Genomic DNA, 16,415 nt, shown 5'->3' with positions numbered 1-16,415 from the left:
CCTGCCAATCAATCTGTCAATCATTTATTGAAGCTCAACCACGGCCACAGAACACTCTCTGCTCTCAACTAACTTCCATTCTGTTGGCAGGAATGGCGTGTGGGGAGTTGAGTATAAACACAACGTATGCAAAATCAACACAGGATAATTTGGGGGAGCAGCTGGGGTGGGGAGAGGTGGAATCAGGAAATGCCTCCTTTGGAGGTGATACCTGAACTTAGGTTCCAAGGAAACTGGGGGCTCTAAGGGACAGAGCTGAGGAAGAATATTTGAGGCACAAGGGTTCAGCCTGGGCAAAGGTACACAGTCTGGAGTCGGACAAGGAGTCTGCTAGTGCGAGAGAGAAAGAGGAAGCCCCCATTGTGGTGGGGATGACAAAGTCCCAGGGAGGGCTTCTGGTCTATTGAGAAAACAAGACACCCACCCAAGATGTATTTAGATTCCAGAAGAACAGGTCAGGCAGGTGGAGGGAGAATGGATTAGAAGGTGGCAGGGGGAGGGGTGCAGGTCCCCTTCAGTATGTGGCTTCCTGAACCTTCTTACTTGGATCCATGGCTACCTACACCAGGCAGATTCAGACCATGACAGCAAGATGAGTTTTAAAGAAATAAAAAACCTGCTCCAGATGGTGAATGTGACCATGGATGACATGTACGCCCAACAACTATTCAAGGTACCCCCCCTTCCTCATTCAGCCTCTACCCCGTTTCCCAATCGGACACCATTTTGCTTTTCTTCATCCCTTTTTCTGGAACCCTCCCTCTTCTTTTTTTTTTCATTCTCTGGGCCCCTCTGTTCTGTGACTTTATTTATTAGCTCCTATTCTCTAACTGAGCCTAATGGAATTCCTCAGTCCTTAAACTCAGCCCTGCTACCCCCTGCCTGTCAGCACTCAGACCACCTACTCCTATCATAAGATTATAGGCTTATAGATTTTAGAGCAAGAAGGGATCTTAGAGGACATTTAATCCAATCACTTCATTTTACAGATAAGGAAACTGAGGCACATCACTATCAAGTGGCTTGTCCAAGGTCACAAAGTTGATACATAGCAGAGGCGGGATTCAAATGCAGACAGATTTAGATTTCTTTTCTCCCATTCAAGAATTAAGCAAGCCCAACCCTTGAGATCAGCCATGTTTAGGCATGTGAACCCATCCCTTCGGGTTCCTCCTTTGGGCCTTTTCTTTCACCCTTTCCCTCACCTTCCTCTGTCTAAGGGTTTGTTTGTTTTTTGAAACACTTGGGTTAAATGATTTGTCCAGTGTCAAACAGTTAATACATTTCTGAGTTCATATTTGAACTCTTGACTCCTGACTCTGTCCATTGTGCCATCTAGCTGCTCCTCAATCTGTGCTTTAAGCAGAGGGTCCCTGATGCTAGAGAATAGCCTACTCAGAATTGTCCCTATTCACTTCCTTGATTAACTCAATAAAATGACATTCAAAGATGGAAAGGACCTTGGCATCTAACCTCCCTCATATTACGGAAGGGGAAACTGAGGCACTTGGTCAGAATAGAAAAGTGGCAGAACTGGTACTAGAACCCAGTACTTCTGCCTCCTAGTCAAGCAATTTATCCACCTCTATTCCTTTTTCTGGAGAATTGGCTGACTCATCCCTACTACCTCCCTCCCAAGCCCCTTGAGCTCAACTGTTGTTATTGAGAGAGCTGGTTCCTCTCTCTAGAGCTAGCAACATCTGGGACTCGTTACCTTAGCTGTCAGGTTAAGTCAGGCCAGGGTGGGGACATAAGGGGAATTTAAAAGTCCTGCATTTTATCCTGCAAGAAAGCAGAGGAAGCTCTCCAGATCAAGACACTCAAAGTCTGGGGTTTTGTTTTTTTGTTTTTGCTTTTATGTGGCTACATTGAAAAAAATTAATTTTCTGAATGAATAAAAATCTATGTTCACCCCCTTACCACCTTCTATTTCCCATGAAAAACAAAAGAAAAAAACACCCTTGTAAAAATCTACAGCATCCAGCAAAACAAAATAAAAATCTGATTTTTCTTCCTATCATCTTCAATAGGAGCAAAAATTAATTAAAATTGATTTTAATTAATGAAAAATTAATTTTTTGAATGAATAAAAATCTATTTTCACCTCCTTACCACATTCTATTCCCCATGAAAAACAAAAGAAAAAAAAAAACCATCCTTGTAAAAAAATCTACATCATCCAGCAAAACAAATTTCTGCACTGATCATGTCCAAAAAGAAATATGTTTTATTCTGTAGCATCACCTCTCAGGAGGTGGACATTATGCTTCCTTTTTCATGCCTCTAGGGATCATAAAATCCAAACTTGGATTCCTCCTTCCTCTCCAGCTTCCCTCCTCCTAGATCTCTAATCCAAAGAGGGTAAGGGACCTGAAGGATGGTTTGCTAAATTCAGCTAAATTAGCACAAGAGATCATGTGTGGCTACGACATTGATCCACATCACACAGGTACCATACCTGTATTGCTTGTGTGAATACACAGTAGACTCTTTCCATTTAAACTCGTATAGAACATAACACACACCATACCATAATGGTATGTAGGGCTATGAATTCATGCTATAATAGAGGAGCATTTAATTTGGAGGGTTAAATTAACTTGCTTTTTGTTTGTTTGTTTTGAGGCAATTGGGTTTAAGACATTTGCCCAGAGTCATACAGTTAGTTCTTATCTGAGGTTGGATTTGAATTCAGGTCCTGTTGACTCCAGAACTGGTGACTCTATCCACTGGGCCACCTAGCTATTACCCTTCATGAACTTGTTTAAATAAAAAATGTCAGTATAATTGGTATCCTTTGTAATACAATGGATTTTATTTTATACATTTGTGAGAAGGGGTGGTCCCTTGGCTTATCAGCTTACTAAAAGAGTCCCTGACATGAAAAAAGAATTAAAAATTCTGGTGTGGTGCATAGATTCTGGACATGAAGACAAAAAGAAATCTGCCTTCGGAGTCCCTTTTCCCTCTGCCCCTGTGATCTGGGGTAAGCCATTAAATCTCAATTTCTTCATACAGATTAATAATCAATAATAATAGCTATAAATTATAGAGCATTTTAAAAGGCTTACAAAGATCGTTGCAAATAGTTTTCTCATTTTATCTTCCCAACAATCCAGGGAAGTAGGTACTGTTATATCCTCATTTTATAGATAAGGAAAATGAGGAGGCAGAGTTTAAGTGACTTGCCCAAGTTCATACAGGTGGTAAGTGTTTGAGATCAAATTTGAACTCTGGTCTTCCTGATTCTAGCCCAGTTCCCTCTCAGTGTACCTCCTAGCTGCCTGTGATAATATTTACAGTATATAAAAACTGTTATCTATAACATTTATATAGTGCTTTAAGGTGCTTTATAAATATCTCATTTGAACTTCGCAACAATCCTTTAATTATCCTTATTAAATGGTAATCCTTATTATTCTCATTACTATTGCTAAATCCAGTTGTTTTTCAATCATGTCTGACTGCAGCCCTATTTGGGTTGGGATTTTTTGGGGGGAGGTTTGGCAAAGATACTGGAGTAGTTTGCCATTTCCTTCACCTGTTCATTGTACAGATGAGGAAAATGGGGAAATAGGGTAAAGTGACTTGTCCAGGATGACACAGCTAGTAAGTGTCTGAGGTTGTATTTGAACTCAGGTCTTCCTATTTCCAGGCCTGGTGCTCTACCCACTGTATCACCTAGCTGCCTATTCCTGTCCACATTCCCCTCATCTTGCTTGCTTTGTGGGCAATAGCCCAGTACATGGAGAAGAGAGTTAAACTAAGACTTCAGGAAAGTGGATGCTGTTCCTCCCAGTTCTACTATTCCATTGCCAAGGAAGGCAAATGAGGTAGCCTGGAGGCCCAAAGACTAAAGCTGAGTACCCAGGAATGACTCCCCACCCTCATCCCATCCCAAACCTCCCATGCTTACTAGCAATATGACATTGGAGGAGGTCATTTCAACTTCTTTATGACTCAGTTTATTCATCTATAAGATGGCGATAATAATCATGGCATCTTTCTCTCAAGGTTGTTGAGATCAAGTGGGATAAAAACAAGGGAACTCAAAAATTGTAGGACTGTTTTAAGCTATTAAAGCTAAAAATGGCACTAAAATTTTTAGGACACCTTTCTAAGCAATTTGCAGATTTTTGAAGTGCTATGGAAAAAAACAACCACAACTAGCTATTATTATGTGGCCTTTGGCAAGGCACAAGTCACCTGAGTCTGATTGTTCTCATCTGTCAAATGGGACAATAATTCCAGAAGGATATAAAATGAAATAGTTGACGGAAAAGGACATGCTGCTCTTGTGAAAAGACATTGTACATAACAAATATCAGGAGCAGTAACAATGATAATCATGAGGTCATAACTTGTCAGAGGTGGGAGGGGACCTCAGAGTCATCCGGTACTATTCACCTTCCTTTCATAAACCAGGAAACTGAGTCTCAAAGAGCTCAGGTCTCAAGTAGCCTGACAAGAATTTCTATTGGCTATAAGGACAATGTTTGTTTTTTCCTCTACATTACCATCATATATATATATAGTTTTTATTTTAAAATACATCCACATATATATATATATATAAATAGGTTTTTATTTTAAAATACATCCACAGATAATTTTCAACATTCACTTTTGTAAACCTCTTGTTCCAAGTTTTTCTCTCTCCCCTCCTGCCTCTAGACTGCAAGTAATCCAATATAGGTTAAACTTGTGCAATTCTTCTAAACATATTTCTACAATTATTGTGCTGCATAAGAAAAACCAGATTAAAAAGAGGGGAAAAAAAGCAAGCAGATAACAACCAAAAAGGTGAAAATACTATACTGTGATCTACATTCAGTCCCCAGAGTCCTCTCTCTGGGTCTATTGGAACTGGCCTGAATCACTTCATTGTTGAAACAGCCAAGACCAACACAAAAATCAAGACCTGGGTTCAAGGCTCAGCTCTGACGTTTATTAGCTGTGAATTCCGGGTCAATTCGCTTTTTATCACTCTGGGCCTTAGTTTTCCTTATCTGCAAAATGGGGACAGTTCATGCCTTCCGTTCTGATGTGGATAAAGGAAATAGGAGCTGCTGCTTTACAAAACTGGCTACAAATATCATTACTATGAGTTGTTTATGGACTTGATAAGGCATCTGGTGAGAAGGGAGTGGGATGGAGAGCCCCGGCCCCCTCCTGTGAGCTGTCTTGGTGTCCCCAGGAGTGTGACAGCTCTCGGAATGCGCGGCTCGAGGGCGCAGAAATCGAGGAGTTCCTCCGACGGCTATTGAAACGGCCCGAGCTGGAGCAAATCTTTTACCGCTATTCTGGGGAAGACCTGGTCCTGAGCGCTGCTGAGCTTCTGGAGTTCCTCCGCGACCAAGGAGAGGAGGGAGCCACGATAGCTAATGCTCAGCACCTGATCCATACCTATGAGCTTAATGAGAAAGGTGTGTGCGGGGGAGAGGACTGGGAAGGGGGGAGGGAGGGAGAAGGAAGAGCTGGCTGAAGGAGGGAGGGAGTACGAATTCGGGATGAGGAGAGAAAAGGGCTAAAGGCCGGGCGGGGGGATGAGGAGGAGGCTGGCAGGGCCCAGGGAGTGTCCCACTCCGAAAGGAGCGGCTCCCTCTCCCTCTTACCCAGGGCTGACCCTCCTCCTTCCTGTAGCTAAACAGCACGACCTTATGATGCTGGATGGCTTCATGATGTACCTACTGTCACCGGAGGGCGCCGTCTTGGACCCCACCCACCAAGGCGTGTACCAGGACATGAGCCAACCCCTCTCTCATTACTTTATCTCCTCCTCCCACAACACCTACCTGACCCAGTCCCAGATCGGTGGCGCCAGCAGCACGGAGGCCTACATCAGGTAGGACCAAGGGCATCCCCCGTCTGAGGGGTCTGCGACCCGGCCTCGGGGACGTGGATGGGGCTGAGCGCGAGGCGTGAGGCAGCTGCTTAGTCGCAGAAACACGGGCCCCTTGTGGCTCTGGCTCCTCTTGCGCGCCCTCTGGGACCCTGTCTCACCCTCCTCTGTGGGAGGTGGAAGGAAAGCTAGATTTGGCCACAAAGGAGCTACGTGACTTTGGGCAAGCTGCTCCGCCTCTCTGAGCCTCCGGTTCTTAATCTAAAGAACGAGAGGGTCATTCTGGGGGGTCTCTCAGATCCCTTCTGGGTCCTCTCTCCTCCCACGGCCCCGCCCCTCAGGGCGTTTGCTCAGGGCTGCAGGTGTGTGGAGCTGGACTGTTGGGATGGGCCCGATGGAGAACCCATCATTTATCACGGGCACACGCTCACCTCCAAAATCCTCTTTCGGGATGTCATCCACGTCGTGCGGGACCACGCCTTCTCGGTGAGCCCCTGCCCTGCCCCGTCTCATCCCACCTTGTGCCAAGCCGAGCCTTCCTATCCCTCAACCTGCCCCCAAGACTCCCACGGTGACCTGCCCCCGACTTCCTCTCCTTCTCCTGGGCGCCCTCAGCCTTCTTCCTTCTACCTCACCTATCCTTCCCCACGACATCCAGCCACCGTGGCAAGCCCTCCCCCTCAACTCCTCAAAGTCCAAAAATCCATCCAACGACCCAAAGCCTATCATGATCCCCTATTTTTGGGTTGGAGCAGAATTTAAAGGATCCTGCTAATTAATTCATAGAATTAGGATCAATCAATCATCATTTATTAAGCACCTTCTATATCATTCAAGAAGCATTTATTAAGCACCTACTATATACCAGGCATTGTGCTAAATGCTGAGGATACAAAGAAATAGTAAATAATACATTAGTGTATATTAAATTAGTATAGTAAATAGTAAAAAAAAAAAAAAAGAAAAAAAAAGAAAAGAAAGGAAGAATGAGGAAGAAGGAAAAGAGAAGGAATGAAAGAAAACCCTCAAAGAGCTTACATTCCAATGGGAAATACAATATGTACATATAATAGCTATCTACTAAGTAGATACAAGACAACTTTAGAGGGGAAGGTACTAATATTTGAGGGGTGGTATATGACCAGGAAAGGCTTCAAACGGAAGAACGGAACTTAGGCTAAATCTTGAAGGAAGTCAGGGCTCCTAAGAGATGAGGAAGGGGGCATTTTAGATATGGAGGCGAGATGTAGAAACTAGAGATTAGTCTTATGTATGAGGAACAGTAAGTAGACCAATGCAATTCACAAAGTCACAGATTTAGAGGCCAACAAGTTCAATTCCTTCATATTACAGAGGGGAAACTGAGGCAGACAGGAGGGGCTAGCTGACTTGCCCAGAGTCACATAGCAGGATTCAAACTCAGGTCTTCCAGCACTCTTATCTGTACCAAAGTTCAGTAAGGGGACTGGTGTGTTAAGAAGAGCCTTGAATGCCAAATAATCATAGTTACAGAGTTGGAAGGAAACTCAGAACTATCTAGTTCAATCCTCCTGTTTTTACGAATCAGAAACAGGCTTTCAAGAGGTTCCATGGGTGGTAAGTCGTTTCTGACTCCCATTCAATCTGGATTGCCCACTTTCCCCTACCCTCTTTGTCCTGAGTGGGATAGGACTCAGCCTGAGGCTGGAACAGAGCCCTGATCCTGGGTATCTACCTACTCCCCTCCACCAGCAATCTCCCTACCCTGTCATCTTGTCCCTGGAAAATCACTGTGGGATGGAGCAGCAGTCCACTATGGCCCACTACCTACGGACCATCCTGGGGAACATGCTGGTGACTGAAACTCTAGATGGGAAAATTCCCAAGGAACTGCCCTCTCCAGAGGTGATGTCCACACAGGGCTGGCTTGGGGAATGGGGATGGGGAAGGGATGAGGAGGAGGAAGGCTGCTCCCCGTGTGAGGGCACACTCCTCCTTCAGCTCTGTACTTGGGAGATTCTAATAGGGTAGGACAGACAATAAAAACTAGGTATTCTAAGAGGGGAGAGAGATCTTGGCTGACAGAGAAGAGTTCCCTGAACAATGGGGAGATGAGATTTGGGAGACTAGAAGGAGCTTGACTGTATTGGGGGAGCCAAGTAAGAGAAGGGACAGAGAAGGGAGGAAGGACTGACACTTCTCTCTTGACTCCACAGCAGCTGAAAGGCAAGATTTTAGTGAAAGCAAGGCTGACAGAGAAGAGTTCCCTGAACAATGGGGAGATGAGATTTGGGAGACTAGAAGGAGCTTGACTGTATTGGGGGAGCCAAGTAAGAGAAGGGACAGAGAAGGGAGGAAGGACTGACACTTCTCTCTTGACTCCACAGCAGCTGAAAGGCAAGATTTTAGTGAAAGCCAAGAAACAAAATGTTCATCAGAAAAAAGAAGTTCAGTCTGATCTGCCTGATGAGGACAAAGAAAGTGAATTTAAGGTTTGGGGGTGCCCTCAAGGTCAAAAAGCCTTGGGGAGAAAGGGTGAATGGAGCAACAGGGAACACATAATTTCATAAACAATAGCTATTGGGCAGCTGGGTGGTGCAGTGGTTAGGGTGCCAGCTCCAAAGTCAGGAAGCCTCATCTTCCCCAGTTCAAATTTGGCTTCAGACAATTATCAGCCCTGTAACCTTGAGCCCATTATTTAACCTTATTTAGTTCTGTTTCCTCATCTGTAAAATGAGCTGAAAAAGGAAATGGTAAACCATTCCACTATCTTTGCCAAGCAAATCCTAAATGGGGTCATGAAGAGTAGAAGACAACTGAAAGACAACTGAAGTTATTATAACTACATCTAATATAGGGATTTTTTTTTTTAAAACTGAGTTCCAAATTCTCTTCTTCCTTCTCATACTGAAGAGGCAAAGTAACATATCATTACACATATGAAATCATAACTTAGTGATTCTTTTAAGAAATGTATTTTTAAAAAGTAGAAAAAAGAAAAACAAAAAAAGAAAATAAAACAGAACAGAAGAAAACATTGTCATGTGCCCAGAAGAACATCAGGGAGGAATCAAAATATATAGTAATAAATTACCAGTTCAAGAAAGGATATATAATAGTAAAGAAGATTATATCCATGAATGTCCACATTTCCTTTGCTTCCTTATAGGCTGTTTTTTTGTTCTTTTTTTTCCCTTTCATCCTGGCTACTTCCCTGGTATTTTTTTTTTCCTGAGGCAATATAAGTGACTTGCCCAGGGTCACACAACCAGGGAATGTTAAGTGTCTGAGGCCAGATTTGAACTAAGGTCCTCCTGACTTCAGAACTTGTGATCTATCCACGGAGCCAATTAGCTGCTCTCTCCCTGGGATTCTTAACCTTTTTTGTATTATGGACCCCTTGGGCAATCTGGTAAAGCCTATACACCTTTTCTCAGAATTATGTTTTTAAGAACACTAATTACATAGGCTTACAAAGGAAGCCAATTTTATTGAAATACACATAAAAATAACCCAATTTTTAAATTTACACATTTCAGGTTTAAGAACCGTTAATCTAGAAGAAAACAACATAGCCCCCCAGTTCAGTGGTATTTAAGTTTTCAAACCATGACCCAGGGTCTGGAGTACCATAATGTCCAGCCCATGGAGCCTCTTCCACCCCAGAATACCCTCATGCAGATTTGGGATTTGCTCAGTTGAATGCTCTAAATTAGGTTTATTGGACTATATTCTATAATCCAAAGTTTATTCTCAATAATAGCTACCATTTACATAATGTTTTTAAGATTTGCAAAGTACTTTTCAAATATTATCTCCTTTGGTCCTTACAGCAAATCTGGGAGATAGGTGCTATTTCTATCCCTGCTCTATGGATGAGGAAACAGATGAAGCAGACAGGGATTAAGTGGCTTACCTAGGCTCACACAACTGCAAACATCTGACTCTGAATTTGAACTCAGTTCTTTCTAAATGCCAATCCAGCACTCAATGGCACCACTTAGCTGCCATGTCTGATTGCATGTTTGATGGTGTTTGAATGTTCTAACATTTTTCTCGTTTCTTCTCCCATCCCCAGCCCAACTACCACTAAAACTATTTATTCTAAGAATGAAAAAAAGAAGGAAATATAAAAGAAATGGCACAAATGTTTCTATTATATGGATATTCAAGAGATACACAGAGAATCTCCAAGGGTCACAAAGACAACATTTTTCCTTCTGGGGTCTGATGGAGGAGATTGCTGAGCTAATTTTCTTAGGCTATCTTAGAATCCTTCCAAGCAGGGCTGGAATGTCTACTCATATATTCTGAATTAAACTCATTGGGAATTCACTAGTTTAATTTCAGCCAGCCTTCTGATAACATGATTGGGGGTGGGGGAGATCAGCCTTGAAAATTCCACTTAAATTCCTAGCTATTTGCTACATAATTTATTCTATAAAAAGGATTACATAGGAAATCTAGGTGGCTATTATTGGGGAATGGGACACAGGAGGAGGAAAGAATCTTTAGATCAGAGATTTTGAGCTTGAAAGGATTTCATTTTACAGATGAGGGAATGGGCCCAGAAAAAATGAAAGGGACCCTTTCCTCCTCTTATATCCTTATGATGTTTTGGGGGGAAAATATCTCCTTTGGTCCACAGCTATTGAGGTCACCTGAGGTTTTGTTGAAAGGAAGGACTTTGGGGAAGCAACAGAAGGAAGAGTTTGGGTTTTTCTCATCAAGTGGGGAGAAGCAAAAAGATAAAAAGGGTTTTTTTGGGGGGATGAGGGTGGTACTCAAGATTGGGGGAGGGTACATCCTTGGGGAGAAGCGATGGGTTGTGAAAGATCCAGCCCTGGGCTTTAGGCCTTCATCATTTTATTCAACACTCTAATGATTCTGGCCTCTTTTTCTTCTTGCATCAAATCGTGGGAAATTTAACTTTTGGGAACTCAAACTGTTCACCTTTCATTGCTTTGTGTGCTTTCACTGGTCACTAAGCCTTCTTCCAGCCCCTTGAGCTCGCTTGTTTTAGAGATCTGGAGTCCCATAATAATCTCTTTCTTCCTTTACTGTGGCCACCATAAATGGATGTCCAAGTCTGGAATCTGTTCTCCCTTTGCTTCTATTCTATGTATTCACACACAAAAATGTGTTTTCTAAAAGTTTATTTACCTTTATGGAAGAAAACAGGCAGCTAGATGTCTCAGTAGATAGGATGCTGGAAGACCTAAGTTCAAATGTGGCCCACTGAAGAAGGAAATGGCAAACTACTTCAATAAAGTGCCAAGAAAATCCCATAAACAATATGGTTCATGAGATCATGAACTCAACAACAACAAAATGGGAGGAAACAGAGAATATACGAATTCAGATAAAATTCAGTTATTCAAAGTATCTCTTGAAAAAAACTTGCACTTTTTGCCTGATTGTTCTTTCTAACATAGTCTATCTAGATTTAACTAGGTCTAAGACCTTTTCTAGGTCTGAAATCTATTATGATACAGTTCCAAAAAGAGACTGGTCTCCTTAGGATATCTTAGAATCCTTCCAAGCAGGGCTGGAATGTCCACTCATATATTCTGAATTGAATTCATTGGTTTAATTTCAACCAGCCTTCTGATAACATGGTTGGGGGTGGGGGAGATCAGCCTTGAAAGTTCCACTTAAATTCCTAGCTATTTGCTACATAAATCCCTAACAACCCACCCCTCTTTCTTCCCTTTTTCTTCCTCCCTCCCCCATAAAAACAAAAAGCACAAAACAGTGTTCCCATGACCTCACAACTCCAGAATAACCAAGGGACAGACAGATCATTCTCAAAGTTCACAAAGGCAATCTCCACACAAGGGCTTAGCAGAAGATGTTACCTTAAAGCCATGGCAGAATTAGGTTTGGAGCAGGGAGTATTCTTAACCTGGGGTCCATAAACTTAAAGAAAAAATTTTTGTTAACTATTTCAATATAATTAATATCATTTGTAGTAGTATCATCAGTATGTGTAACACAGGTTAAATGATTTCTTCAATCACATAGATAGTAAGTATCTGAAGCCACATTTGAACTTAGGTTTTCCTGACTGCAGACTCAGAACTCTATACACTGACCCACCTAGTTGTCACCTAGTGTCTTCCACAAAGGTAAATAAATGTTTAGAAAATACACTTTTACATGTGAGCATATGAGGTAGAGGCAAAGGGAGAACAGATTCTAAACTTGGGCATCCATTTATTGTAGCCACATCAAAAAATGATAATGATGATATTGAATTATCTTATATTACGTAATGATATATAATTGCATTGAATTATATAACATAATGCTATATCATATTGAATTATATTAATAATAACTAGTATTATTTTATGCACTTAAAAACATTATTTTGAGGATGGGTCTATATCTTTCACCAGACTGCCAAAGGGGTCCATGGCATAAAAAGGGTTAAGAAATCCTGGTTTGGAGGATTGCAGAGGGTTACTGGATATGGGAAGAGAAAAATAGGGAGCCTTGAAATCTGTCTTCTTTGGCTTTACCCCTTCAGTTGCTGAAAGTCAAATCATTCACAAAGAGAAGGAAATCATCCACTCCTAAGTTGGGAGAATCTGGCCTGTCTTACATAGAAGAAGAAGGACAGGATGAACAAGATGAGGAATCTGAGGAGGAAGAGGAAGAGACAGAGACTGGAAATCGAAATAAAGAGGTGAGTTGGGGGTTGAGATCCAAAGAAACTTTGAAGTATCTTACTACATGGGAATTCAGAGTTCAGAAGGAAAAATGGAAGGGGAGAGAAAGTTAGAGTTTCCCCCATCCAGGTCTTTCCCTATTCTCTTAAATAAAATTCTTTTTTTTCTATTTAAAAGTTTTTTCTAAATTCTTTTAATTAACAAAAATCTTTTCCCCTCCCTCTTTTGGAAAAAGGAAGGGGGAAAAAATTGTAATAAATAGGCCTAACTAAGCAAAACAAATTTCCACATTGACTATGTCCAAAAAAATTTGTTTCCTTCGAGAAGTAGTCCGAGTTCATCACCTCATCACATTTCCTTGCCATTCTTCTGTGGATCACATTTGATAATCCAGTTGATCAGAATTCCTAAGTCTTTCAAAGTTGTACTTTTTTTTTTCCTGAGGCAATTGGGGTTAATTAAGTGACTTGCTCAGGGTCACACAGTTGGGAAGTGTTGTGTCTGAGGCAGGATTTGAACTCAAGGTCTTCCTAACTTTCAGGTACAGTATTTTATTCATTGTGCCATCCAGCTACCCCAGCTATCCCAAAGTTGTTCATTTTAATAATATTGCTGTTACTTCCAAGTCATGATGTCACCTTCTCTTTCAGACAATGAAGGACAAACAACTAACATTGTTGTTGCTGTATACATTGTGCCTCTTTCTGCTTACCTGACTGTATCAGTTCATGCAAGTCTTTTCAGGTTTCTTTAAAGCCATTCCTTTCATTCTTTCTTTTTTTTGCAAGGCAATCAGGGTTAAGTGACTTGCTCAAGATCACACAGTAATGTCAAGTGGTCTGAGACTGCATTTGAACTCAGATCTTCCTGACTCCTGTGCACTTACCTGCCCCCCTTTTTTTATCTTTCCCCCAAAGCAGTCAGGGTTAAGTGACTTGCCAGGATCACACAACTAGTATCCTTTTCATTGTTTCTTAAGAGGTTAATCGTATTCATATACATTCCTATGCCATAATTTGTTCAGCCAGTTCCCATTTGACAAGGCATCCTTTAATTTTCAGGTTTTTCTGCTACCACATTTTTGTGCATATGGATCAATTCTCCTTCTTTCATCTCTTTGGGGGGGTGGGTCAGGCTTTCTCTGTTCTTTTCATCCTGACTTCAAGATTCCCTTCTTCTTTCCCCTACTCCCTGTACATGTGAAAACATTCCTGATGTTTAACATGGGACATCTGACTTGGGATAGTGGGGAGGAAAGAATAATCCAGGCAGGGGTCTACTGAAAGCCTCCTGATGGTTGGTATTTAGATTGGGAAATGGCTGGCTCAGCCCTGGAGCTTGGTCTGAGCCTGAAGCTGGGTTTGCTTTTACCTTCCAGAGCAAGAGAAGCTCCCAAATTTCCTCTGAGCTCTCAGATTTGGTTATTTACTGCTGTGCCTTAAAAGTTGAGAAAGTGCCTAGAATCCACTCTCAACCCTGCTGGGTTCCCTCTTTCACTGAGCTCAAAGCCAGGAAATTCATCAAAGAAGATGGTAGGAGTCCAAGGGTAGTGGGGGGAGAATGCTGGAAAAGAATGGGGGGGAGGTCCCTGATTAGAGAGACCTTGGGAGGAGACCTAGGAAAGGGGGTTGCAGAGACCAGGGGATAGAATCTCCCAGGATGGGCTAAGGCTAGGGTAGGAGTGGGAAGCTGCGGAGACAGCCAGGTATTTATGGAGCCGTTAGGTGCTAATGTCTTACAGAAGCTTAAGAGATAGGCTCTGCCTTCATGGAACTTGACAAAGGCTATCTGAAGCAAAAGAGAGGGAGATGTGGGCTGGGGTAATCAGGCTTCGAAGAAAGGATAGGATGGACGAGGAAATCCCCAGGAGTACTAGGGAGCTGGATAATCCTTTCCAGCTTCAGAATGGCCAGAACAGGCTGGTTTCTGGTCTGGTTGAGGGATTCTTGTATGTCAAGTGCCAGTCCAGGCATTGTTTCTGGGATGGTGGGTACTATCCAAGAAGGGAAGGGTTTCAGGTGGGTAAGAGAAGGAGGATTAAGAGATTTATGCTTGACTTTCTCAGGAAACAGCTTTGTTCGACATAACACTTACCACCTATGCAGAGTCTATCCATGGGGGTTCAAGATGACTTCTGCCAATTATAACCCCCAGGAGATGTGGAATGGGGGCTGCCAGCTGGGTAAGCTACAGGGGATGGAGGTCACATGGACATCTTAGAGGCATGTAGGTAAGGGAGAGTGATGCACAGGGCATCGAAAGGTTAACCAGTGGGACAGAGCCTGTGGGAGGGCTGAAGGACACCATTGTGCCAATAGAAAAGGCTTTAATTAGGGAAGCTGGTAACCTGAGGGCCCAAGTGGGTGCCAGGAGAGCATGGGGAGCTTGATACAAATATAGAGATACCAGGAGAAGCAAACGACTGACATTAAAGGGGTGTGTGTGAAGTTGGGGATTTGGGGAGAGTGGACACTAATGCTGGGTAGAACCCAGGCTTGCCTTAAAATTTTTTGAGACCCTATTTTTCCCTAGCCTCCCCCTGCCTGTCTCTTCTGGCATTGACTCAGCTTAGGGCAGTATATGGTGCTTTGAGTGGGATGGAGAATGTCATGGGCTGGTGTCTGAGGTTTGGGCCTAGTTGGAAGGGGGACTCTGGGGAAAAAGAGTAGAAGAGGACAGAATTGTGGGAAGCTTGAGTAGCAACAGGGAAGGAAATCGTGCAACCAGCAGGACCTACACACTTGCTTACTGAGGATCTTTATGCATTGCTTTTGAGATCCTTTGAATTCAGCTCTGCTACACTGCATTGACCAGGGGCAGAGGGAAAAGATAAAAATCAAAAACAGACAAAAAAGAGTGAAGGCAGATCTGGATTCCTGGCCCCCCTCCCTCTGCTTCAATCCATTTCTCCTACAGTGGCCTTGAACTTCCAGACTCCTGGATATGAGATGGACCTGAATAACGGTCGCTTCCTGGTGAATGGAAAATGTGGTTATGTCCTGAAACCTGACTTTTTGCGGCAAAAAGACACAACCTTTGACCCCGAACACCCTGGGCCCCCCCAGACCACCCTTATTATCAAGGTCAGCACTACACACAAAACCTGGTTCATCTGGCACAAGGCACGAGGTTGCTCCACCTAAAGAGCTTAGTAGTGTGTGTGTGTGTGTGTGTGTGTGTGTGTGTGTGTGTGTGTGTGTTGGTGATGGATGGATGGAAAAAAGCATCCCTCAGCCAAAGAACAGACTCTTTCAGCGGAAGTTAGCTCTAGACACTCATTGAGAAAGTGAGGAGGGAATAGAGGGGGTGAAACTGGGTGTGGGAAGGAATGGAATGATTTTAGAGGAAATGTGCAAGACTGAGGAGGAGGGGAAAGGGAATTAAGGATTTCCTTAATAAGGGAGTTAAGGATAATCTCTGCAAAAGCTTGGGAGCAGGAAAAGGTGAGGGATAGGCAAGCATGGGCAGGCACACTTAGTCAACATGAAGTAGAGACAAAAGCAGAAGCCTTGGGAGAGATAGGAAGAGATAGGGCTGGTGGGAGCCTGATTAATGCCACCGAGAGCTTGGGCTGGCCTTCTAGTAAGGTTTTCAGTGGGAGGAGCTGGGTTAGTGCTATACTCCAGGATCCAAGGGGCTGGTGTGGAGGCCCCCCCCCCCCCTTATTCTCTTTCCTTTTCCCCCATCAGGTGTTAACAGCTCAGCAATTGCCCAAGTTGAACAAAGAGAAGCCAAATTCTATTGTGGACCCACTGGTTTGGGTGGAGATCTATGGGGTACCTAGGGACTGTGCCCGGAAAAACACTAACTATGTACTCAACAATGGTGTGTGTGGACAAATGGGAGCAGTTTTGGGGATTGGGTGCACCATCAGTTTGGGGGCCGGCAAGTGGGGGAAGGAGGTGGGACAGGGAAGGGTG

The 16,415-nt window shown here is 43.1% G+C and overlaps 1 protein-coding gene across 1 annotated transcript in view; it reads left to right on the top strand.

The window, feature by feature from the left end:
• The window catches only part of PLCD3 (phospholipase C delta 3), a 31,493-nt gene that overhangs the window by 13,999 nt on the left and 1,079 nt on the right, over positions 1-16,415 (top strand). Inside the window, exons 4-14 of the mRNA XM_051994875.1 lie at positions 544-673; positions 5,198-5,426; positions 5,644-5,845; positions 6,184-6,328; positions 7,574-7,726; positions 8,209-8,313; positions 12,354-12,512; positions 13,874-14,027; positions 14,561-14,677; positions 15,412-15,578; positions 16,185-16,320. Coding sequence (XP_051850835.1) covers positions 544-673; positions 5,198-5,426; positions 5,644-5,845; positions 6,184-6,328; positions 7,574-7,726; positions 8,209-8,313; positions 12,354-12,512; positions 13,874-14,027; positions 14,561-14,677; positions 15,412-15,578; positions 16,185-16,320 — 1,697 coding nt within the window. The remainder of the gene's footprint in view (positions 1-543; positions 674-5,197; positions 5,427-5,643; positions 5,846-6,183; positions 6,329-7,573; positions 7,727-8,208; positions 8,314-12,353; positions 12,513-13,873; positions 14,028-14,560; positions 14,678-15,411; positions 15,579-16,184; positions 16,321-16,415) is intronic.

Source organism: Antechinus flavipes, chromosome 4, assembly GCF_016432865.1.
Source record: "Antechinus flavipes isolate AdamAnt ecotype Samford, QLD, Australia chromosome 4, AdamAnt_v2, whole genome shotgun sequence".
NCBI lineage: Eukaryota > Metazoa > Chordata > Mammalia > Dasyuromorphia > Dasyuridae > Antechinus > Antechinus flavipes.
This window is presented reverse-complemented; position numbering and strand designations above follow the sequence as displayed.